Source organism: Manis pentadactyla, chromosome 14 (assembly GCF_030020395.1).
Source record: "Manis pentadactyla isolate mManPen7 chromosome 14, mManPen7.hap1, whole genome shotgun sequence".
NCBI classification, from domain to species: Eukaryota; Metazoa; Chordata; class Mammalia; order Pholidota; family Manidae; genus Manis; species Manis pentadactyla.
The window spans coordinates 76,719,970-76,746,007 of NC_080032.1; the positions used below are offsets into that span (position 1 = coordinate 76,719,970).

Below are 26,038 nucleotides of genomic sequence, written 5' to 3' on the forward strand. Positions count from 1 at the left end.
AGTTTGATGAGTACTCAGGTAGTAAAAATGAATGAAAATCTTTCTTGCCCTCAAATTCACAATCCAACAAGGAATTTAGTCACAAACAATTAGCAATAGCACAACATGATAGTAGATGTTGGCACAAAGTACTACAAAGGCTTTGAGGTTGGGGGTGATTAATGTGGTGTCAGTTTGGGAATGAAGCTAATATGGTTTTGTTTTAAAGTTGAATCTTGATCATGAATACCACTATACCAGAGAATTGAAGTGCTAGGCAGAAGTCAAACCATAAGCCAAGTCATTGGATTGCAGTAGCGTATTTGAGGAGATAATCAAGGATAGTTGGGGAGGAGAGACATTAGTAGGATATATGGAAATGTACCTGGGAAAAAGGTGTTAAGGGTTAAGTTTTAAGACTTTTGAAGCCATGCCAACAAGTTGAATCTTGGTCTATAACTTTGGGAGACCATCAAAGAAAATAATAGGGCAGCATATTAATATCTCTGTATTGGGGAAAAAACAAGTTTGTGGTAGGAAAAACTGGAAAATCTGGAGCCATCCTCATGTGAAATAATGAGAGATGGATTAAGGCAAGGACGAAAGAATGTTTAAGAAAGAAACAGTTGACAGGACTCCAGTAGGCATTTCCAGATGCAGTGACCAATTTCATACTGGAGGTGAGATAGTAAAAAATATCAATGAAAAAAAAAAGTCATAGTGTCTAGTTTTGGTGAATGATTTTGTTGTTTGCCAAGATAAAAAACAAAGGAGGAAAAGAAGATGGAGATGAGAGGGTGGAGTCTGGAATAACCAGGCGGCATCTGACTGGAGCTGTCCAGAGAGCAGCTAAGACCGCAGGTCTGATATCCAGAGAAATGCTTGGGGTTGGAGATCCAGAGTAGCGGGTACTCTTTGTAACACAGGGGAGAGCTGGGAGGGAAGGGCGTAGATTAGGGTGAGAAAAGAAAAGGCAGGAAGAAGCAGGGAAGAAGAACCAGCAAAGCAAACGAATTCCTGCTCAGAGAGATGAGAGAAAGCCAGACCAGGGCAGAGCCAAGCAACGCAGGAGAGGGAGGCTGCGGTGTTGGGCGGCAAACCAGGAATGCTGTCATTAGATATTTTAATTAAGGTATTTGCACTTGATAGAGAATATTTATCAGAGAGACGTAAATCAGACTGCCATGAATGGGAGATTAAATACCTCTAGAAATTGTATTAAGGGAGAAGAGCGCTCTCTTCCTAGGGGTTGAGTTGATTAGAATTCAAAAGGAATGGGTTGTATCTTTGATGCGGTCAAAGAACAATTTTGTTACCAGGGGAAATCCTGGTATTCTTAGGTTGAGAGAAAGGATGGGGGAGAAAAAGAGAATAAGAAAAACACTAATTAAAGAAGAAATATGCTGTCTATGTTAGAAGGATGAGATTAAAAATACAGAGGTAGGGGATTACTACTAAAAAGAAGAGAATATTTCACTTATTTCACTGAAATAATAGGGATGAAATAAAGACTTATGAAATTCTGTATAAAGCTAAATTACAATTTCCAGTAAATGATTGGATAAATTGTGTGTCTTTTCCATTAAGAACTGGAGATAAATTCATTTAAATTAATTGGGTACCTTTTTTGCTAAGCATGGTTAAAACTGCTATGGAGGTAGAGAATGGTTGATGGTAGAGATACTATAGTAAGTTAAAACTATTTGTCAAAAATATTGAAACCAGAGGAAAACAATTGGAGGCTATTTTTGGTGAGACGTCACTACATTAATTTTAGTGATTAGTTTGCCATCAGAATCAGCATGTGAGGGGATTCATTGCTTTTGTTCTGTTTTGATAATGATTTGCTTATTTGTTTCTATGAGATATTTTAATTAAGGTTCTACCATACTTCCATTCTCATCTTTTTTTTTTTATTAAGGTATGATTGATATACAATTTTATGAAGGTTTCACATGAGCAACATTGTGGTTACTACATTCACCCATATTATCAAGTCCCCCCCACATATGCCATTGCAATCACTGTCCATCAGCATAGTAAGATGCTATAGAGGCACTACTTGTCTTCTCTGCTATACTGCCCTCCCCATGATCCCTGTAAATTATGTGTGCTGATCATAATACCCCTTAATCCCCTTCTCCCTCCCTGCCCACCCGTCCTCCCCACCTCCTTTCCCTTTGGTAACCACTAGTCCCTTCTTGGAGACTGTGAGACTGCTGCTATTTTGTTCCTCCAGTTTTGCTTTGTTGTTATACTCCACAAATGAGGGAAATCATTTGGTACTTGTCTTTCTCTGTCTATTCTCGAATCTCTTTAAGATGAAATAAAACTAAAATGGACTGATGTGATAGCTAAAGAGGAATTCACTACCAGTTTCTCTCTACATCCTTCTTCTTGATCCCAGAAAAAAAAAGCCCACATTTTTAATCAGCAGTGTTACTAATCTTATAAGATTTTTATGATCTTAAAATATCGTATCTGAAGTTATTTTCCTTTTTTGCATAGAGCTTTGTCTTAAAGATTCCATGCTGAATCTTGACAAATTGTTGGCCATTTGTATTTCTTCAATATGCTATTATTGCTCTACTAATGGCATATGGAGGCATTGACTGAACTAACAATCATGTCTACAGGGAAGAAAACAGATCCATGACATAAATGCTAGTGACTCATCATTATGACCAAATGACTTATTTTCTTGCCTGATTTCCTTCTTTACTCAGCAACACATTGTTGCTAAACATGAGGAGTAGGTTATCATTTTGAAATGCTTCTCATGCAAAACCTTTATGATCCTGCTGAACATCTGCCTATTAAATGTCTTGGTAAGCTACTGGGGTCTGTTGACCCAAAGGTAATCATGTTTATTATCTGAATGTCTCATAACATTGTGAATATAATAAGATTATAACTGAAACCAGTTTCTTAAACTGAAGTAATTAGCCCAGACTTGTAGACAGATACATTATAAAATTTTATTTTCATTACCACCTAAAAGGAAAATAAAGACAGATGCTTTCCTAGTAGCAACAGAAGTCTTCATAAAAGCTTACTTGTTTTTCCTTCTAGGACAAATAGTATAAGAGATCTGGCTTAAGTACAGGAAATAGAGAAAAAGACTAAATGGTATTTTTCTTGATGGAGAAATATTAATAGTGGGGTCTTGTCTAAAAATTAGTTCTGGGAAGTGTCTAATTTAATTTTCAAAAAAAGATGTGAAGGCAAAGAATACACCATGAATTCTCAGAGTTTACTGAAGATGTTAGTAAGATCCTTTTGATTATGGAAACCTAAGTTAATAAAGATTAATTGAGGGATGAGTTTGTAAAAGTCACAGTGCGTAGCAAGTAAGCAAAGATATTTGTGTCATAAAAGGTAAGTGACCATATGTAAGAACAGTTACCCAAAATACTGATGGGCGGTTTAGCATTGTGATTAATAGTGCAGGTCCAGGCGGCCTGGGTGAGAATTGTACCTCTGCCCCTTAACTGTGTAATTTTGGGCCAAGTATTTAACCTTTTGTGCACTAGTTTCAAACTTTGAAAGTCATTCCCTTTCCAGTGTAATTTGCAGAGCTGTGTTGTTGCCTTCTGGAAAAATCAAGAAATGATATTACAAACTTTTAATATTTTACACAAATCTCTATGCAAAATTGTTCACAGGTAAGCTCACCCGATCCCTTAAAGCCACTTGACAAGATGCAGGCTCAAGTACTCTGGGAGGAAGCGAGCTTCAAGCTCCTGTTCTTTATGGGGGGAACAGAAGCTGGGGAGCCATGAAACCCGTGTTTCAAAGGTGAGACTTGGGTGGTGGAGCTATGAGAGTTCAAATGGCTAAAGATGTTGAGGGAACTGCCAAAAAACCAGAGGTGTCTGTATTTGAGTGATGGGTTTCTTTGCAACCAGTCCCTCTCCCTTCTGCTATTCTTCCCTGGAGAACTGATTTCTTTTTTTTTTTAATCCTACTTTGAGAAGAGGTATGGACGATAATGGTGACTTAGTTCAGGGCAACCATTTCAAAGATTTTGTGGAAAAGAACTACATGGCCAGATGTAAGTGTTTTGAGACCTGCATTTTTGAGAACTTCTGTGGCACTCCTCATAACCAGAGGCATTGGGGATCCATCTGCAGGGTTCCCCACTTCCCTCTTTCACATCCTCTGATTTATTTCAGCCCCCTGACCATCTTCCACTAGACTGCAAGCTGCTTGAGGGCAGCAGCCCAGATGCATTCATCTCCCTCGCCCTAGGGTATAGACAGTGGGTGTTGCTGAGTAGATGTTCAATTAATGTGTTGAATAAGTGAGGCAGAAATAGATGTTTCCCAGTCCCTCCAGTTTCCCTCTTTGAATCGCACCATTGACAAAATGTTTTTGTCTTTAAAAGTATTCCATGTAATTGCAATGCTGTGCATTTGCAATGGAAAACAAAAACAATGCTCTCATACCTAATATCCAGTGGTTTTATAAATTTTTATGAACTAGCCTAGAGATTTCATCATTTATGGTGTTATTTCTCTAGAAAAATGCATTGAAGTTCCAAAACGATTGATGTGCAAATGTTTTCAAATTTGATGTATTTTTACATTTGAAAACCTTACTACTTAATTTAGGGTATCCTTGACTAGTTTTAGAAATTGGAATTTATTGAACTTGTAAAATACACTTACAAGGTATTTAAAGTTGGATTAAAACAATTTTGATCTGTTAACAGCATCTGCTCACCCCTCTGTTGTGGACATTGTAGAGGGCTACTACCATGATATATCAAAAGAGAACACTTTCTGAGACAGTTGGTCATACCCAATATGGACTTTATGCACTCAAAAGTGAACGCTCCATGTTTTATTTTGTGAGGGCAGGGCCCTTGAAGAGATTTCTGAAAGAGGGAACTGACAAAATACGGTGGACAGGGTAAAGACTACTACAAGAATAAGTACCTTACATTTTTTTCATCTTGTCATCGAATCCATTTACAATTGTAATTGGCTTGCTGAATGGTATTCTTCCTGTTCCCCTGCTGGTCATTCTTGCTGCAGGAATCCTAGTTTTGCGTTTATTGTTGTAGCGGTCTTGGTCACATCTGTGTTCTGCTGTGCCACACCTTGATCTTCCTCAAGCATTGTGCACTCTTTGATTACATTATTTTCCTTCTCAGACATCTTTCATCACTCAATTACCAACTGAGAGAATTAGAAAACTGTCTTTCATTCACTTGGGCATCTGAAATCTGGCCTCATATTTTCTTTTCAACCTTAATTTCCTCTAATAAAAAGCAGAAAGCATCCATGCCTGCGAGACTAGTCTTCTAATGAAACCCTGCATCTGTCTTTCTCGTGCAGACACCCCACCCAGCATTCTGAACTCAGTCTTCCTCATGCTCTTCTGCTCAAGTTTCATATTCTGCATCTGTTCTTCCAACACACTAGGTCTCCGGTCCAGTCTTTTCTCCTATCTGGCACACCCCTCCTGTTTTCACTTCATTGCCTTTTCATGTAAAATTTCATGCCAAGTGACACTGGCAACATATTGGAGCCCATGGTCTCTAACTTCAGTTGGACCTTCGGTATTAGCTAAGAATCTGGCCAGCTCTTTCTTATTCTTCTTTCAAACCTTCATTCTCCGTTGTGCCTCTGACCTCCACATTGTCTACATCACTTTCTCAACAAGGGGCTCATGGCTAGCTTCCACATGAAATAAAAAACAAAGCTTAAGAACTCCAGCTTCTCACCCGCAAGGTTGCAAACACACTGCTTGCTCACTGTTGCCTTGGAAACAGTACCCTCTTTTGTGAAAGGAAGTCCTCCCACCTTCTACTTCCTTCTCTTGGACCTTGATCTATTTATCACACTATTGTCTTTACTGCATTTTAAACTCACATTAGTGGGATTGCCCCTTCAACACTTAACGCTTGTTCACTTGCTCACCAGCTCTTTTGAGCTTTTTTTCCCTCTGGATACTGACCTATCTCTATCTCCCATTTTACACCTAGTTTTCACCAAAGAGTTGTCTCCATTGCATCCATTGCCGTGTCTTCATTGCTCAGTGTAGTTCAGTGTGATTCCCACTTTAGTGCAATGCGTGCTTCACTGAAACTGTTTTCTCCACTGTTTCCAACGACTTTCCAGATACTCAACTAATGGATATTTTTCAGGATTTATTAACCTCATAAATTCTGTGGTCATTGCTGGCTGTTCCCCCTCTCTTGACAAAAGCATTCCCTCAGGCCATTTGACCCTCTTAATTTTCAGCTGTCTCCCTCGTTTTCCTTTGTGAATTTCTCTTCTCCCTGGTCCTTAAATGTTGGCGTTGATTATGGCTCTGCACTCCGTCTCCTTCTCCTTTCTCTTCATACACCTCCATGGCAGTGTGTTCCTGAAATGACCTTACCTATGTCATCAGTCCCCACATGTATATTTCCAGTCCAGCAGGCTCTCCGGATATACAACTTGAATCATCCTGTGAACATCACACATGTTCTCAGAGATGAATTATCTCAGTATCTACACCAGAATGTATTTCTCCTCCTGTGATTCCTAACGCAGGGAACTATTCTTAGTTACCCATTCGCCCAAGCCGGAAGCGTGGAAGTCTGCCTGACCCCTTCCCCCACGCACACTGTCACGTCACTACTGTACAGGGTTTCTCATCACCCTTAGGAGGTGATCAAAGCTCCTGAATATGGCTGTGGTCCTGTCGTGCTCTGCTCCCTCCACGTTCTCCAGACACATCCTTTTCTTCCTCTTTTTTTAAAAATGCAAATGTAATTGACATACATTAGTTTCAGCTGTACAACATAATGATTTGATCTTTGTGTATATTGTGAAGTGATCACAGTAAGTCTAGTTAACATTCATCAACAGACAGTTATGAATTTTTTTGACAAAATCTTTTAAGAGCTACTATTAATAACTTCTTTTTTTAATACAAAAAAGTATTACTAACCAGTTATGATGCTGTACACAGACACAGACACGTCCTTTTCAACCTGATATTCTATGTACTTCACCTGAACTTTAGCCCTGAAAGGCCATTTTTTTTTCCACCTCCAGTCCTTTTAAGATTTTCTTTTTTTCCCAGAAAATACTCACCCATATGTCCTAATCCTCTGCTTACTCTTTTCTGTACGTACCAGATGATAGAAAAATGTGTAGAGTTGATTTCTTTAATCAGGACTATTACTTCTCCTTGGCAGTGTCACTCTTTTCTGGATACTAGTTATTCCAGAACCAGTTTTTTAAATATAATTTTTACTCACGACTTCAGTGTCCCTGAAATACTAACAATTCTCAATATTTTATTAAGTTTTAAGTGTAAGATTAGAATAGGAACTGTGCTGGGAGGTTAAATGTTTTAGGGTAACTTCTAGAAAATTCGGTTGTTTTAAGGAAATACCTTGGCCACTGTAATTTGTTTGTCTTTTTACATTTCTTTAAAGCAGATCTGGAGAGAGGAAATTTACTTACCTTTGGAGGTTTAGAGTAGGCTACTTATTTCTAATATCATTGAGTTACCTACAAAATACCAGAAATTAAGCTTTTGGGTTAAGCTGGTAAATGAAAATTACCATTGCCTCTGTCCTTGTAAAACTTTAATCCTAAAAGAGCAAGATAAAACTTCATCAAATGATCACACATCAAAAATGGAATCGAAACTGTCACAAGTGCTGTGACTGAAAAGATCTATGGATACACGTGAGCACAGGTCAGGGATGCAAGGTTTCTCTGAGATGACAGCTCCCAGGGTTCTTCATTTGCTTCCAAGTACAAGGATGCTCCAACAGGCATTCACATGGAGACCAGTTTGGGTACCACTGCAGCAGTCAGGGGACGATCTGGACCAGCAAGAGTAGAAGGAAATCAGTAGCATAGACAAGTACCCGAGGCAGGAAAGAGTCCAGGGATAACACAACATGGATAAAACAAATGCTAATGAAATCTCACAAAATTATTGTTAGCATGCGTATTTTGATGGGTTTTGTTTCATGAATATTTTAACCACAATACAAATTACAAGTGGAAGAAAGAATGGTCTATGAAAATGGTTCATGTTTACAACGTGTCCAGTATAAAAATAGAAAAAGGTGGCAGAACTGAAATGTTTGTAATTTAGGCAAATTATGAATGATGTAATTATAGTTTCCTTTTAACAATGATCCTGAGAGATATAACGTAATTTTTGTATTACTTTCTCCCAACTGTCTTTTGTAAATTACTCTTCTTTTTTTTTTCCCTGTGAAAAAGGAAACTAAACTCTGCCTGTTAATGAGGGAACAGCACCCATTCAAAAAGATGTTCAGACAATTGGTCATTTAAAAAGCAGAATACTGCCATCTGTTGTCCACTGAAATTGTTTTTAGACTAAGCAAACAGAAACTTCAAGTTTAATAGCAATTCTTAAACTGTAACAAACAAAAGACCACCAAATTCATCATCTTAATATAAGTTCATACTTAGAAATTTTCAATTTCATCTGTAATATTTACAAACTCATGCCCAGAGAACCCCTTTCTTCCACTAACAGAAATAATGGTGCTTTTTATTGACATAGCAATTTATACTTAACCAAGCCTTCCCACCTGCATTTGCGTGAGCAATCACGTGTACAGTTCATTACCTGAATTCCTCATAGCTTTGCCAGACACCTCATCTTTTCTTATAAGAAGAAACAGAACCAGCCTAGAAGTCCAAGACAGCTAAGGTTATCTTCTCAGCGATTTGGGTGCTAGAGTAAGTGATTTGATAAGTATGTTTTATTTCCTAAATAATAAAGCAGTGCTCTGTGATGATTGTTATTTTTGAGGATGTTGGGTGAATTTGCTAGTGTCTAGAAGGTACTTAAAAAACATAAATAGAATGTTTCAGCAATTTAATGAAGGGCCCTATAGGTTTTCTTCCTACTGTACATATCTATTATCTTAAGAGAAAATCCAAATATAAACTCATATTCCCGGCCAGAAAATTAAAATAAGCAAACATCTGCTTCCTTAGGGTGGCATTTCGCCAAGGTTCAGCCTACAATGAGTTACTGCAAAATTTTCACATGATTTCATTTTTTAAAAATTTCCCAACCAACTTCCAGTCTAAAATTATAAATGGGCCCTATGAAAGTATAAACATATGCAATTTTGCTGGCTCTGAGGTCAGAACCAGTAATACACCAAAGACCATTTAGCAAATGCAGCTCACCTTCTAAATGAATTTAGTACATTAAAGATGCAGATACTACTTCCTGGTATCACAGACAGCCTCTCAGAGAAAGACTGGAAGGATTTGGGTGGCAAACTGTGCTTTCGAGATGTAGGAGGTGACAGCTCCCAAAACCCATCCGGCATCTTTTCCCAGCATTGAGGACAAAAGATGTGTAAGGCCCAGGGATGCTTTCCTTTTATGTGTCATCCCTTGCACTGTTTATTCCTCTTACCCCAACTCCCTCTTCACCCTGAGAAAGCTCTTCCCACGCTGTCTGCCTCCCAGGGTGCCTCCCCAGATGACTAAATAGAAAGAAAAAAAAAAGAAGAAGAAAAAGAAGAAGAAACTTCCAACAGTGAAGCAACGATGCCTACTTTTAGAATTCCTTTCCCCTGCTGCGCTGTAGATCACACCAGGGCAATCAACCATATTAGCTGAAACCAGGACTTTTCTACTATTTTCTAGGGGCCTAAAATTAACCTCACAACTATTAGGAGTATATGGGAGTAGGGAGCACAATCTTTGAGCCTACATTAACCTAGAATAAGCAATAAACGTGTTCAGGTGTTTATTTTCGTTGATCCATTTTGGCTTTGTTGGTAGAGAAATCATATCTCTATGTTGCCTTCATTTACAGAGAAATTACTATCCAGTATATGTAGGAGACAGACATACAACATGCATCTCTTTGTCCACAATATTTTTCAGTGCAATAATAATAATAATAGTGGTGATATATTTTGTAATCAAACATGTACTGTGGGCCAAGCCCTCCACTGAGGTCTTCATGTGCATGATCTCATTTAATCATCAAAAATACTGTAAACTAGGTACATTTATTGCCCCGTTTTTAGAGGTGAGAAAGCAAGAACCAACGAGATAGTCTATTTTCCCAAATCTCAACATGTCTGGAATTTGGATGTAGTCTGTCTAATGCTTGATCGTGTGCTCTTAGGGACCCCATGTACTTCCTTCATAAAAAAAAACACTATTTTCTATTGTTGAATGAATAAACTTTCTCTCTCACATCCCAACTCTTTCTGACCTTGCTTTCCAGCTACCTTCCAAATTATATACATGATGAAAATATTCATGTGTACCTTTTTGCACCCCATGCGCTAATTCATAAATTAAACTTGACTTTCTAGTCTTTGTTCCAGGGATGGTAAAGAATAGTTTTTTTTGGCCTAGCTGTTATGTCTTGTTTCAAGTGAAAGGAGGTGTTGGATTTAAAACAGTATGGAATCCTCATTATAGATAACACTAGGATCAGTAGTTAGTCTGTTAATTTAAAAAGCTTTTAAAGCAGAGAATCATAAAAATTTGACAAATATTTCCCCTACTTCTAATGATATGTTTTAACTTAATACATAAGTATGCAGGCTTCCATACACCTTTTGATGAGGAGTCAAGAAAGTTTCTCTTTGAGGGTATGTTCACTGTGTCGATCGGGGTTCCAAGTTGTCTTTCTTATATGCACACCACCCATACTTTATTGTAAACAACTGCCTGCTTCAGTTTTCTTCACAGTGGAAATGACCTAGTCACTTGGAAGCATTCTGACTTGAAAATCTTTCAGGTATATTATCGTTTTCTTTTCGAATCTTGATGGTTGTCTCTCCCCTACTTAATTTAATAGAAACTGATGTTAGGACCTCACCTTTATGAAGTCTTTAAAGCTAGTTTTAAGGAAATTATTCCATTTTTCACTCATAGATGACTGGTTTATAGATATTTTATTAGTATATGTTAAGTTGCAATGACAAATATAACTGGCCTAAACAGGTTTGGGATCAAATGAAACTGATATTTGGCAAATATGCAACTCAGCTCCTGGGAGAATTATGTAGATATTCCAGAGAATAATCTGTTCCCCATGAGCGTTCAATGCACACTAGGCATTTTACCATAGAGAGGAAAGAGCATCAGTAACTCAACAATAAGTTATAGTGTACAGCTTGGGTAAGAAGTGAAATGTGGACTTTTTAAAGTCCACGTAGTAATTTTTACATCTTTTTTAAAATTTTTATTTATTTTTCTTTTTTTTAATTGAAGTGTAGTTGATACACAATATTACATTGGTTTCATGTGTACAATATAGTGATTCAGCAGTTTTCTACATTATTAAATGCTCACCCCAATAAGTGTAGTTACTGTTGATTTCATTTGAAATGCTTAATGATGCCAAGAAATAAATTTTAAAACCACTTCCTCTTTTCTCTTTGATGTATGTGTGTGTATGTATGTTCTTTAAAGAAATGCTTTATACTTGTACAATTGGTAGGGACCTTTGAAAAGCCCAACCAAGTTCTCTGAATCTATAAAAGGAGAGCCGTCTGCATGCTCCAATGGATACAGTATTGCCTAGAGAAAACCTGTGATTGGTTTTTAAAACCATCATAAATTAAAATATGAAACGAAAAAAAGTGGCCTAACCTGATGCCTATAACATCTCAACCAGGCCATCTAGATAATGTCTCAATTCTAGTGCTTTAGCATTTGTCACCTACCTTTGAGTTTCATGTAGAATTAGGAAGAAAGGCTTTTACGCTTCCTTTAATTCTTTCCCTTCCATTAAAATAAATTTATCTCCAAAGTAAATGACCCATCAAATGATTCACTGCATCAGAAGACTTGAGAGTGACTGCCTCTGTGCAGGGAGGTATATAACCTATTTCATTAAATTGTCAATTTAATTGTCGCTTCAAAATGTTCAGGAAGAACACCTGTAACTTGACGACACTGGTGCTTCTTCCAGTGAAATTTTGTCAAGACTTGGATGCACTGTCTTGACCCCACTCCTTACACCAGATAACCTCCTTACACCTTACAACAGCAAATGGCCGTTGACATCAGTTTTCCCACTCCTTTCTGATTTCCCCCTTGGGCACATTCACTTTCTTTCAGTGAAATGATGTTTCTTGGCATCCTTGGTCCGTTTACCTTGTTCCCATAGTCACTTAACAGTTTTTTTTTCTTTTAGAAATTCTCCCTTTCTGAATGGTATTCTAACAGAAATCCAAAAACAGTACCAGTCAATAACCTGGCGTGTAATTTGAAAATACACAATTTTATTTACATTCTGCTAATAATTTGATGACATGGATTTACATGTTAGAATTTTTTTTTCATAATGTACAATTTATGGTAATTTAGAAACATAGGTGCCCTTGACAGAGTGCAAATTATTTCTGAACCACTAGTCCCCAAAACATATTCAAAGCTTTCCCGTTTGTCATACTAGTAGTGTAATGTCAAAGTTTTGGCACAGTTTAGTAAAAGTGAAAACAATTTTCTGTAATTGATGATTATGTGCCTGGTGTAGGAATTATGTTTAGTGGTGATTATATGTGTATTTGGTATTGTTTCTTTAACTTCTTATCTGTAACTCCACATTTTCCTGGCTTTTGGTTTACAATGAATAAAGTTAGTGGGAAGCAATGTGGATCATAACACGACCATTATACATTTGTGAAAATCTAAAGCCAGCATTAGGTAAGACATCCAGGAGATGGTAAAATAGATGGAGATAAAGGGGGCAAAGGGAGATGTTTTAAAAATTGGGTACTTTGAAAAGTAGTGGATTTATCAAAAGAGTTTTTTTATTTTATTTTTTTGGTGTATACATAAAACTGCACTTTCCTCTACTGTTTATTGGACTTAAATTCCAGATTTTCTATTTAAAGGTGGCAATCCAAATTTGGTTGCCATTTAAATAGCTTCTAGGGAATTATACTTGTATTTTCTTAAATGTTAAAGATAAATATTTCTGTTATAAAGAGAGCCTGCGAAGTAGAACGTTTTATATCCTCAGTCGCTTTTTTTTAAAAGGAAAAAATTTGTTTGATCTCTGCACTGTAAAAAGACTCAACTGTGGTTTTCTGCTTGGTATAATTCATTACTGCACTCAAAGATGATTTCAGGCTGTTAGCTTAAGACTTTCCTTTAAAGTAGCTTTGTATAAACTTAACCTTTAGTATTTATTGTCACTGTCTTAGGATTTCACCAGTTAAATGAAATATTCCTGAGTGTTATTTGGTATGCCTAGAAATTTAAGTATATTACTTTTAAAACTGATAGCTGAGAAAATATCCTCAGTGTGAGTCACTCCTTTGTTTTATATTTTGAATCGTATGATGCAAAAACTACTGTCAACCGAAACCCTTCCCCCCAAAAGTCCCTTAATAGTGGCTCCTTGGACATGCCTGTGTCTTTATAATTTGCCTGATGAAATAGTGGCCCATCTGTCTTTCAGTCTTTCCTCATTTCATGTGTGTGTGGTTAGTCTTGGTGATTTTGTGGCAAACAAATCTGTTCGTTTTAGATTTCATGCCTCATTGAAACTTTTCATTACTTAAGCCAAAAAGTGGTGATAACTTCTATGTATGATGTGTCTTTTGACTGTTATACAATTTTATTCTTGAGTCAGAAAACCACTAAAGCCAAGACTGAATTATATTAGGGAAAGTTTTTCAACAGTAAACATCTTCACCTTGGTTTCTTAGCCAATTCCAATATGGATAATTTGGTTCTTATTGCCATGAGGTATTGTCTTCGTTTTCACTTCAAGATGTTTATTTTCACAAAAGCCATAGCATAAGTAGCACTGACATACATAATGTGTTTGTTTTCTGAATTCTTATGTACACATTGACTTATAAGAAAGAATTTTTAGTTCTGTCTATATCTAAATTATTTAAAATTTTTTAATGTTCGTATTTTTTCTGAGTATATAAAAATACTCCATTACTAAAAAAAAAGAAAATGTATTATAAAAATACATATAAGATAAGAGAATTGCAAAAGACTTGTTCTCTCACTAATATTTCACAAAAAAATTATAATTCTAATTGTCAGTGAATATGCTTTATATTTTCTTCAGATTTATAAGTTGTATATATTAAGAATGTTTTGGAAAAACATATTTAATTATTAACTATTAGAGCATATGCTGTTGATTTCACTATCAAAAAGTCTGAAAAGTTTATATCCTAAAAACAAAGTTTGACTTACGTTTTCAGTTTTTAGGGAAGCACTGCAATGACTTGTTTGTTGGTAGGAATAAATATTACTGTTTCAGAAGATCACACTGAGTAAGTTTTTCAGAAGCATAATAATTAGAGATGCACTTGAAATACATGTTTCTAAAAGATAATGTTATCTTAGTTCGGTGGCATTTAGCATGAACCTTTTTAAAGTAAAACAATGTACATATGCAAAATATGCATAATTATATATCCTAAAACAATTAATATTACACTCAAACTGGTGGTTAACAATGGGAAATGGTTAGGGTGGGTGGGTGGAAAAGGTGAGGGGGATAAAGAGCACAAAATTCTCAATTATAGTAAGTTGGTCACAGGGTTGGTAGTACAGCATAAAGAAAATAGTCATTGATTCTGTAACATCTTCCTGTCTAGATATATAATAACTACACTAGTGGGGGTGAGGATTTAATAATATGGGTAACTGTTGAACCACTGTGTTGTAAACTTAAAATGAATATAAGATAGTATATCAATGATACTTCAATTAAAAAAAAGAAAGTAACAGTTTTCAGGACTATTACTAAAAAAAATTACACTTAAATCTTTACATGGGAATTTAGTAGATTGTTAGGCCTACAAAGAGAAAAAATGGACACAACAGTTAAATAAACCATTAAATAATTACAGGTAGATTTAGGAACATAAGATGAAAACATTCCAAATTTACATCAGTGTACTAGTTCAGCACCTGAGCTGTGGAATCAGAGAATTTGCAGCCTTAGGTTTCCATATTACAGCACTCTGATTCTTTTTGTGGCAAGTTAATTTTGCTAATGAAAGTGAAGTTCATAAAGAGTACCCACTTGGTAGACTTGTGTTGAATGAACATTAGCCACCACTATTATTGTTACAGTTACTATTCTAGGGGTAAAAGATGGAACTGTGCTCAATGATACCATTATAAAAAATATATTGATTGCTTATAGTTATTGTAAGACTAGATATCTTCATGGATGTTGGATGTTTTCAAAATTACCATATTTTGCTGATTGCAAAAAATAATACATATTTACTTTTTCTATAACTTATTCTCCCCTCACCCCCACTGAACAATCAGAGTGTTTTTCAAAGTAATCAATTATAGATCTATTCAAATATTTTAAACAAGTATATAATCACTTTACAATATAGTTTCTTTTTTTGATTAAAGTGTCACTGATATACAGTCTTATGGAGGGTTCACATGAACAACATTGTGGTTTCAACATTCAACCACATTATAAAGTCCTCACCCCCACCCCATTGCAGTCACTGTCCATCAGTGTACAAGATGCTAAAAAGTTATTACTTGTCTTCTATGTGCTATACCGCCTTCCCCCGTGACTTGCCTATATTGTGATTGCTGATTATAGTGCCCCTTTAATCTCCCTCCCTCCACAACCACCCTCCCTAACCCCTTCCCTTTGGTAATCGCTAGTCCCTTCTTGGAGTCTGTGAATCTGCTACTGTTTTCTTCTTTCAGTTTTGCTTTGTTATACTCCACAAATGAGTGAAATTGTTTGGTACTTGTCTTTTTCTGCCTGGCTTATTTCACTGAGCATAATACCCTCTAGCTCCATCCATGTTGTTGGAAATGGTAGGATTTGTTTTCTTCTTATGGCTGAATAATATTCCAGCATGTATGTACCACATCTTCTTTATCCATTCATCTACTCATGGACACAGATTGCTTGAATATCTTGGCTATTGTAAATAGAGCTGCAATAAACATAGGGGTTCATTTGTCTTTTTGAATCTGGGCTCTTCTTTTCTTTGGGTAATTTTCTAGGAGTGGAATTACTGGGTCAAATGGTATTTCTATTTTTAGTTCTTTGAGGAACCTCCATACTGCTTTCCACAATGGTTGAACTAATTTACATTCCCACAAGTAGTGTAGGAGGGCTCCCCTTTCTCTGCATCCTTGTTAACATTTGTTGTTTCTTGTCTTTTGGATGTTGACCATCCTAACTGGTGTGAGGTGATAGCTCATTGTGGCTTTAATTTACATTTCCCTGATGATTAGTGATGTGGAGCATCTTTCATGTGCCTATTGGCCATCTGAATTTCTCCTTTGGAGAAGTATCTGTTCAGATCCTGTGCCCATTTTTTAATCAGTTTATTTGTTTTTGGGTGTTGGGTGTTGAGGCGTGTGAGTTCTTTATGTATTTTGAATGTTAACCCCTTATCAGATAAGTCATTTATGAATATATTCTCCCATATTGTAGATGCCTTTTTGTTCTGTTGATGGTGTCCTATGCTGTACAGAAGCTCTTTAGTTTAATGTAGTCCCACTTGTTCATGTTTCATTTTCTTTCTTTTGCTTGAGGAGATGCATTTACAAAAACGTTTCTAATGTTTCTATTCAAGATATTTTTGCCTATGTTTTCTTCTATGAGTTTTATGGCTTCGTGACGTATGTTTAGGTCTTCGATGCAGTTCAAGTTTACCCTTGTGTATGGAGTTAGACAATAATCCAGTTTCATTCTCTTGCATGTAGCTGTCCAGTTTTGCCAACACCAGTTGTTAAAGAGGCTGTCTTTTCTCCATTGCATATCTATGACTCCTTTATTGTATATTAATGGGCCATATATGTTTGGGTTTATATCTGGGCTCCCTATTCTTTTCCATTGATCTACTGGTCTGTTCTTGTGCCAGTACCAAATTAATTACTGTGGGTTTGTAGTAGATCTTGAAGTTGGGGAGAGTAATCCCCCCCCAGCTTTATTCTTCCTCTCAGGCTTTCTGTGGCTTAGTCAGAGTCTTTTGTGGTTCCATATGAATTTTAGAACTATTTGTTCTAGTTCATTGAAGAGTGCGGTTGGTATTTTGATAGGGATTGCACTGATTCTGTTGATTACTTTAGGCAGGATGGCCATTTTGACAATGTTAATTCTTTTATCTATGAGCATGGAATGTATTTCCATTTATTGGTGTCTTCTTTGATTTCTCTCAAGAGTGTCTTGCAGTTTTCAGGGTATAGGTTTTTCACCTCTTTGGTTAGTTTTAGTCCTAGGTATTTTATTATTTTTGATGCAGTTGTAAATGGAATTGTTTTCCTGATTTCTCTTTCGGCTAGCTCATCATTAGTATATAGGAGTGCCACAGATTTATGTATATTTATTTTGTACCCTCCAAATTTGTTGAATTCAGTTATTCTAGTAGTTTTGGGGTGGATTCTTTAGGGTTTTTTTTTTAATGTACATTATCATGTCATCTGCAAACAGTGACAGTTTAACTTCTTCCTTACCGATCTGGATGCCTTTTATTTCTTTGTGTTGTCTGAGTGCCGTGACTAGGACCTCTAGTACTGTTTTGAATTGAAGTGGTGAGAATGGGCATTCTTGTCTTGTTCCCAATCTTAAAGGAAAGGCTTTCAGATTTTCACTGTTAAGTATGATGTTGGCTGTGGGTTTGTCATATGTGGTCTTTATTATGTTGAGGTACTTGCCCTCTATATCCATTTTGTTGAGAGTTTTTATCACGAATGGATTTTGAATTTTGTCAAATGCTTTTTCAGCATCTATGGAGATGATCATGTGGTTTTTGTCCTTCTTTTTGTTGATGTGGTGTATGATGTTGATGGATTTTTGAATATTGTACTATCCTTGAATCCCTGGAATAAATCCCACTGGATTTTGATGGATTGTCTTTTTGATGTATTTTTTTATTCAGTTTGCTAGTATTTTGTTGAGGATTTTTGCATCTACATTCGTCAGAGATATTGGACTGTCATTTTCTTGGTGGTGTCTTTGTCTGGTTTTGGTATTAGAGTGATGCTGGCCTCCTAGAATGTGTTTGGAATTCATTGACTTTTTCTATTGCTTATTTTTTTCAATTTTATTTATTTATGCTCTTATCTTTATTATATCTCTCCTTCTACTGACTTTGGACTTCATTTGTTTTTCTTTTTCTAGTTTCATTAATTGTGAGTTTAGACTGTTCATTTGGGATTGATTTTCTTTTTTGTGGTAAGCCTGTAGTGCTATATACTTTCCTCTTAGAACTGCCTTCACTGTATCCCACAGGTTTTGGGGTGTTGTTTCCATTTGTCTCCACATTTTGCTTGATCTCTATTTTAATTTGGTTACTGATCCATTTATTAGGAGCATGTTGTTAAGCCTCCATGTGTTTGTGATTATTTTGTTTTCTTTGCATAATTTATTTCTAGTTTCATACCTTTTTCCTGTGAGAAGCTGGTTGGCACAATTTTAATCTTTTTTAATATACTGAGGCTCTTTTTGTGGCCTTGTAAGTGATCTATTCTGGAATTTGTTCCATGTACACTTGAGAAGAATGTGTATCCTAGCACTTTTGAGTGGAGTGTTCTGTAGATGTCTGTTGGGTCCATGAGTTCTAATGCATTGTTCAGTGCCTCTGTTTCCTTACTTATTTTCTGTCTGGTTGATCTGTCTTTTGGCATGAGTGGTGTGTTGAAGTCTCCTAGAATGAATGCATTGCATTCTATTTCCCCTTTTAATTATGTTAGTATTTGTTTCACAGATTTAAGTGCTCCTATGTTGGGTGCATAGATATTTCTAATGGTCATATCTTCTTGTTGGACTGACCCCTTTATCATTATGTAATGTCCTTCTTTGTCTCTTGTTACTTTCTTTGTTTTGAAGTCTGTTTTGTCTGATATAAGTACTGCTACCCTGCTTTTTTCTCCCTATTATTTGCATGGAATATCTTTTTCCATCCCTTCACTTTTAGTCTGAATCTGTCCTTTGGTTTGAAGTAAGTCTCTTGTAGGCAACATATAGATGGGTCTTGTTTTTTTAAACATTGTGTAACTCTCTGTCTTCTGATTGGTGCATTCAGTCCATTTACATTTAGGGTGATTATCGATAGGTAAATACTTATTGCCATTGCAGGGTTTAGATTCATGGTTACCAAAGGTTCAAGGGCAAATTCCTCACTATCTAACAGTCTAATTTAACTTGCTTATTACACTATTTCAATCACAATCTAAAGGTTCTTTTTTTTCTCCCCTTCTTCTTCCTCCTCCATTTTTTATATATTAGGTGTCATATTCTGTACTCTTTGTGTATCCCTTGACTACCTTTGTGAGTAGTTGATTTAATTTTGTATTTGCTTAGTAATTAACTGGTCTGTTTCCTTTACTGTGGGTTTATTTTCACTGGTGACAGCTATTTAGCCTTAGGAACATTTTCATCTAGAACAGTTCCTTTTACATGTCCTGTAGGGCTAGCTTAGTGGTGGTGACTTCCTTCAACATTTTTTTATCTGATAATTTAATTCCTGCTTCAAATTTAAATGATAATCTTGCTGGGTAGAGTATTCTTGGTTGGAGGCCCTTTAGTATCACTGCATTAACTATACATTCCACTCCCTTCTGGCCTGTAAAGTTTCTGCTGAGAGATCTGCTTATAGCCTGATGGGGTTTCCTTTATAAGTGATCTTTCTCTCTCTGGTTGCTTTCTATACTCTCTCCTTGTCCTTGATCTTTGTCATTTTAATTATTATATGTCTTGGTGTTATCTTCCTACAGTTCCTTGCATTGGGAGATCTCTGCACTTCCATGACCTGGGAGACTGTTTCCTTTCCCAGATTTGGAAAGTTTTCAACAATTATTTCCTCAAAGACAATGTCTATCCCTTTTTTCTTTTTTCTCTTTTCTCTTCTTCTGGTAGGCCTATTATGTTTGGATTGGTCATACATCTCTCTTATTATTCTTTTCCTAGAGATCCCTTTTTCTCCCTGTGCCTCAGATTCTTTGTATTCCTGTTCTCTAATTTCTATTTCATTTACTATCTCCTCTACCTCATCTAATCTACTTTTAAATCCCTCCATTGTATGTTTCATTTGAGATACTATATTTTTCAAGGTTTCTATCTCTTTGTTGAAGTCTTCCCTGAGATCTTGATTATTTTTCTGTAGCTCAGTGAGCATATTTATGACTTTTATTTTGAAATCTTTATCAAGATAATTGGAGATTTTAGTTTCACTGAGCTCTCTTTCTGGCATTTTTTCCTGTAATTTTTTTGACCAAATTTCATTGCCGTTTCAATTTTTTAGTTTTTTTCTATGGAATGATAACTTTATGTAGGCAGCGCTCTCTAGTGCCCAGAAGCTCTAACTCTCTGGAGCTGCCAAGGGACTCCAGTAATGGCAGGGGTCACAGGTGAGTGAAACCAGTGCCTGCCAAGAGGAAAGAGCTGTAAGGCCTGCCTCCACTGCCAAGTCCAGTGGGCTGAGCATGCAGAGAGGAGCCTTTGTGCTCTGCCCCTGTAGCTCTCTTGTTTGTGACCACCCTCTGGCTGGCCTGGTGTGCTGGTGGGGCAGCAGGTGAGCAGGATCTGTGTCTGCTGGTAGGAAGGAGTGTCAGGCTATATACCACAGTGGGGAGTCTCAGGGCTGTGTTGCCAGCCAGGGGGGTGGAGCATCTGAAACTTCTGATAGTTCCCAACTGCTGGGCTGAGCATGCAGGGAGGATTTTGTCTACCTGCCCTTTATCCTGACCTGCAAGTTCTGTGCAATCTTTGCCCCTTTAGTGCCCCTTTCACTGCTGATAAATCCTTCTAACTGTCTGCCTTTCTTTTGTCCCAGGGGGGCTAGTTGTGTGGATCTGTTCTCCACAAGCAGCTGGAATTTCAGTTTTTCTGAGTATTCCACCCATCATTGCTTTTCAACCCCTCTAATCTCCAGGACACCATGTAATGTGGGTTTGTGCTCCTGAAGCAAATCTCCAGGGCTGGCATTCAGCAGTACTGGGCTTCTACTCCCTCCTCGCTCTGTTTCTCTTCCTCCCACTTGTGGGCTGAGTTGGGGGAGGGCTTGGGTTCCACCGGATCACAGCTTTGCTACTTTACCCTTTTCTGTGAGGTCTTCTATTTTCCCCAGATGTAGGCAGTCTGTTCTACAGTCTTCAGGTCACTTTTGCAGGATTAGTTGCATTTTCTATATTTTCATGTTCTATGTGGTTTTGGGAGATTTCTGCCTCACTTCTCATGCTGTCATCTTTTTCTGCCAGCTCCTACAATATATAGTTTTAATACAAATTTCTTTTTAACATTTTTCTCTACTGATAGGCATTTATGGCTACATTACTTGGTGGCTGTTGTTAGAGCACTGTTGTAACCCTATGGGTCTTTGTCCTTATATATTTACATATTTGTCACTTTTCTTTAGACCATATGTCTACATTGTTTTACTGGCTCATAGGATACATACATTTAAACAAAATTGATAGACTCAGCAAAATGCCCTTCCAAAAATATTGGATGTTTTTTATTCACTGCTTATTTCCCCAAGCCTTTACTTATATGTGGCTGTCAATCTCTTATTATTTTGCCATCTTGATAAGTAAAAGTTTTTATGTTAATATGAATTTTTAAAAATTGGAAAGTCAAGTTGCTTTTTATATATTTGATTATTTATACTTTGAGTTGTCTGTTCATTCCCTTTACCCAGATTTGTCTTTTATTGATATTTTTAGAAACTCTTCATTTGGGTATGTATTAACATCTCTTTGGAACAAACATTTCCTATATATTTTTTTTTACCTTTGCTTATGGTACATTTTCTTATGTAGAAGTTTGTGTAGCCAGATCTGTCTGATGTTTCCTTGACAGTTTGTGAATTCATATTATTAACATTCCAAGATTATTAATTAATATCTCATACTTTCTTTTAAGCTTATAATTTCATTAAAATTTTTCATCTCTCTGGAGTTATTTTTAAAAGTTTGTTTTAAGAGAATGATTAAAACTTGTTTTTCTTCCAAATATATAGCCAAACTTCTAATAGCCTCTTACTGAAAAATTCCAGAATTTTTATTATAATTATTATTTATACCATTATTACTGTTGAGAGCATTTGTAATTGCCAGCACAATATTAAGTATTCTACATATATTATCCCTTCTAATTCTTCTAATTACCCTCTGAGGTTGATACTATTACTATATCCATCTTACAGATGGGGAAATCCCAGGATGGTGAGCTTAGAAACTTGCTAGAGATCATGCAGCTAGAAGGTGGTAGGGTCAGGAGTCAGGATTTGGATGTAGGTAGCTTAGTTCCAGAACTTGCACTCCAATCCCTGTGCTCTACAATTTAAAGTTGTGTAGATTCCTTGTGCCTCATACTGTGGGAACCTCCCAATATTAGTGGCCCTCTGCCTGCTGTCTGCAAGCTTATCCAGCCCCTCATGCTTGCCCTCCCTGTCACACTTCCCTCTTGCCTGTACTCTGGCCTGACCATCAGGGTGAAGAACATTCTTATCCTCTGTTTTTTAGTTTGGCAGAATATGACCGATACGCCATGGAATTTTAGAACTAAATTTCCCATCTTACCAACCACAAGAAGAGGGGAGAACTTGTGACCCTGAACACAAATTAACTTGCTTTTTGTGCTTATCTCTAATATTAGTGGAATAATAACCATGTGCCGGACTCAAATATCACATTAAAACATTGCTAAAATTATCTTACTACACTGATAGAACGTGACTGCAATGGGTTGTGGGGGAGGACTTGATAATATGGGTGAATGTTGAAACTGCAATGTTGTTCAGGTGAAACCTTCATAAGATTGTATATCAATGATACTTTAATTTAAAAAATGCTGAAATTAAAATTTTATAGCATATTAATGTTACTTTCAGGATGAAATTTCTAAATAACATGCATTAAAATGTAAAGTTCTTTATAAAGAGTGATTGATATGAAGTTTTTCCCAGCTGTCTGAAACTTCTTGCATTTTAAAAACCAGTGTTTATCTTTTTAATCTCACCAAATATGTCCTCCCCAAGTTCCGGCATTTAAAAATGCACCATGAACACAAAAATGGCGAAAACCATGGCAGATTTTGGCAGAATTTGAAATAGAAATGTGATTTGAATGTTACTTTATTGCAGTCCTAAAAGGTCAACTCAGTCTGTTTTTTCAGAAAAAGCCCAGTTTCATTTTCTGTCCTTCAGGTTCAGGCCTTTCCAGCTGACCATTCCTTTGTTTGGTGTCTCAGTCTTCAGGAACCAGTATCACTGTGGATATTGCTGTGATGGGTGAGGCTCACGGCCTCATTACTGACCTCCTGGCAGACCCCTCTCTGCCCCCCAATGTGTGCACGTCTTTGAGGGCAGTGAGCAACCTGCTCAGCACCCAGCTCACCTTCCAGGCCATTCACAAGCCCAGAGTGAATCCTGTCGTTTCCTTCAGTGAAAACTATACCTGTTCTGATTCTGAAGAAAACTCGGAAAAAGACAAGCTGGCTATTCCTAAGGTAGGTATTAATGTCATACTGCTGGATTTTGTCATACAACTTTCTTTCATCGTCTTGTCACCCCAAACCCTTATGCAGATTCATATTAGTGACTCTGTGAAGATGTGCTGATCATCGTAACCAAAGTAATAAAAATTTAAACATGAAGCCTTCTGTCCCTATAACTGATATACTTCCATATGCCAGTCCCTTTTCTGTGGGATAAGGATTAACATAAAAACAAAAACAAAGCAAAACACCAACCAGAAATAATCCCTGTTCCCATTCTAGTATGGATTCTGTTTAAAATCCATTGCCTTCTGAAACACCAGGCTCCTTCACTCCTTGATTTCTCAGTATTATGTCCCTTTATAGACCCTGCATGGTCTTCAGGACCCAACAAGTTCTGAACTCAGAACAGTTTTAGTTGATTTTAGGTTATTTAAAATAAAAGATGGCCTTTGTGATTTGTGTGATTCTTTCTTTCTACCTTGAGTATAAAAGAGTTTTATAAAAGTAAATGTATGGGATAGGATCCTGCACCCAGTTGAGAACTGACATTAGTTGAAAACAACTCACATTAAAAGCACCCCCCCTGCCGCAAAAAAAAAAATCAAAATTTAAGTCACCTGTGGTAGATCCTGCCTATCTATTTGGTAAATAAGCAGCCATCCCCCTGAGCTGGTAGCCAGTCAGTATTGCTGTTGTGAATGTCTTAACTCAGAATGTGTTTTTCACACAACTTTGTTAATCAGTTTTCACATATGTTTACATAGTTTTCTCCAAAAGTCCACTTCCCTGAGAAAGGTATGGCTAAAGATATGACAGTAAAGGATCGGAGAGACATTAATTGATTCCTTTGAGTCTCAAAGCAAGTATGAAGTCACTGGCAGATTTATAGGCAATAATCCTGATATTTACAGTGTCTGACCTTTTCTTTCTTATTGAATTACTTTCTAAAATACATCTTAGGTCTTTAAGATATAGTAGAAACTACTTAGTATCAGAACTATTCTTGAATCCCAACTGCCATATACTCATTTCTCAAAGCTCTTCACCATCTTTAGAAGAGCAGAATACATGTTTGCAAATTATGCCTACATAGCAGCTGGCCACAAATAAAAGTGGGTTGAGCACATATTGTAACAATTGCTGTAGTTGTATTAGATGAATACCCTCACATTAATTTGTAAGATTGAGGCCCTCTTTGGATTGCCAGTGCTTACTCATCCTGGTAAGCCTGGAATCTTGCCTCAGCTCTGATGATGCTTCATATCCTGTTTAGGATATGGCAAGGGAAGAACTAATAAAGAGAGGGTTGCAGGCCAACCACTGGAGTCTTTTAGTAAGAGAAGTTGGTGCAGTGACATTACCCCTATGCCTGATGTCTAAGACATGTTAACCGCAAGAGAGGCGGTACATTTGCAAGTTATACCCTTCCACTTATCTCCTGTCATTTGTAAATCAAGAAATTAAAGTTAAATCAATAAACACTTTGGTATAGAGACTGTTGTGCAAGATGATAGAAATTAATCCATGTCCCAAACAGGTAACTTTTGGGGAAAACTTCTCATAAGAAGTAATATATGTGCATAGGTGTATAAATCCTATTCAACTAATGTAACTAAAAATTATTCCAAAATGTTAATTTTGTAATATTCATTTTGGCCAGAGACTTATTGTATTTCTGAATATCCAAATTTTATGTAGGTGATATTAAGCAGTTTGGCTTAATAAATTTACTTTGAATTAAAAACCCATTCTCTACCATTATATTATGGAAGTTAGTAATAGGAAAAAAATGCTTGGTAATGAAGTCAGCACTCCTTCTTCCTAGCGCCTGAGAAGGAGTTTGCCCCCGGGTTTGTTGAGACGAGTTTCATCAACATGGACAACCACGACGTCGGCCACTGGCCTTCCCACTCTGGAGCCCGCCCCAGTACGGAGGGACCGCAGTGCCAGCATCAAACTGCATGAAGCACCTTCGTCCAGGTCAGGCAATACTCCTGTTGGTTTCGTATCTCTCAGAGAAGTTACTTACCCAGCTAAGTTACAGGGTAAGGGACGCCTAACCAGTTACAGTTGGCTGGAGAAAGGCGTATGGTTTAAATGCAGAGCAGTGCAGGGATCAACATCAGATAATTAGGCTTAAGTTGTGTTGTGTGGTCTTAAATGTAAATGTAGACAGTGACTTCATTGAGGTGATGCTTACTGGTGACTTTAGATGGAAGGATTGAGCCCAGATTGAAGGTAGGGTAGATTTTACCTAGACGGGGATCCATGTAGAGATCCTTAAAGTCATCCAACCTGAGATTTGCAAATGATTGTTAGATTTTCCCCCAGCTCACCAGACCAGCTATCCTTGTTGAAATATGAAAGACAGAAGATCAGATCAAAAAGATAATCATCCCAAAAGCAACTACATGTCTTCACATATTTGGTAACTTAAAGTTTATTTGGACAGAAAACAGATTGTTGGTTGACAGAAGCGTGGGAATGGGAGGGGTAAAATGGGTTAAGGAATTGAAATGTGCAGACCTCCAGTTATAACGTACATGAGTCATAGAGATGTAATGTACAACATGTTACATTATGTAAATAATACTGCATTGCCTATTTG

The 26,038-nt window shown here is 36.9% G+C and overlaps 1 protein-coding gene across 2 annotated transcripts in view; it reads left to right on the forward strand.

Moving 5' to 3' along the window:
- The window catches only part of PDE3A (phosphodiesterase 3A), a 314,743-nt gene that overhangs the window by 221,375 nt on the left and 67,330 nt on the right, over nucleotides 1-26,038 (forward strand). For both annotated transcript variants that reach the window (XM_036889380.2, XM_036889381.2), the window contains 2 exons: nucleotides 23,182-23,439; nucleotides 25,256-25,410. In XM_036889380.2, the coding sequence (XP_036745275.2) occupies nucleotides 23,182-23,439; nucleotides 25,256-25,410 (413 nt within the window). The remainder of the gene's footprint in view (nucleotides 1-23,181; nucleotides 23,440-25,255; nucleotides 25,411-26,038) is intronic.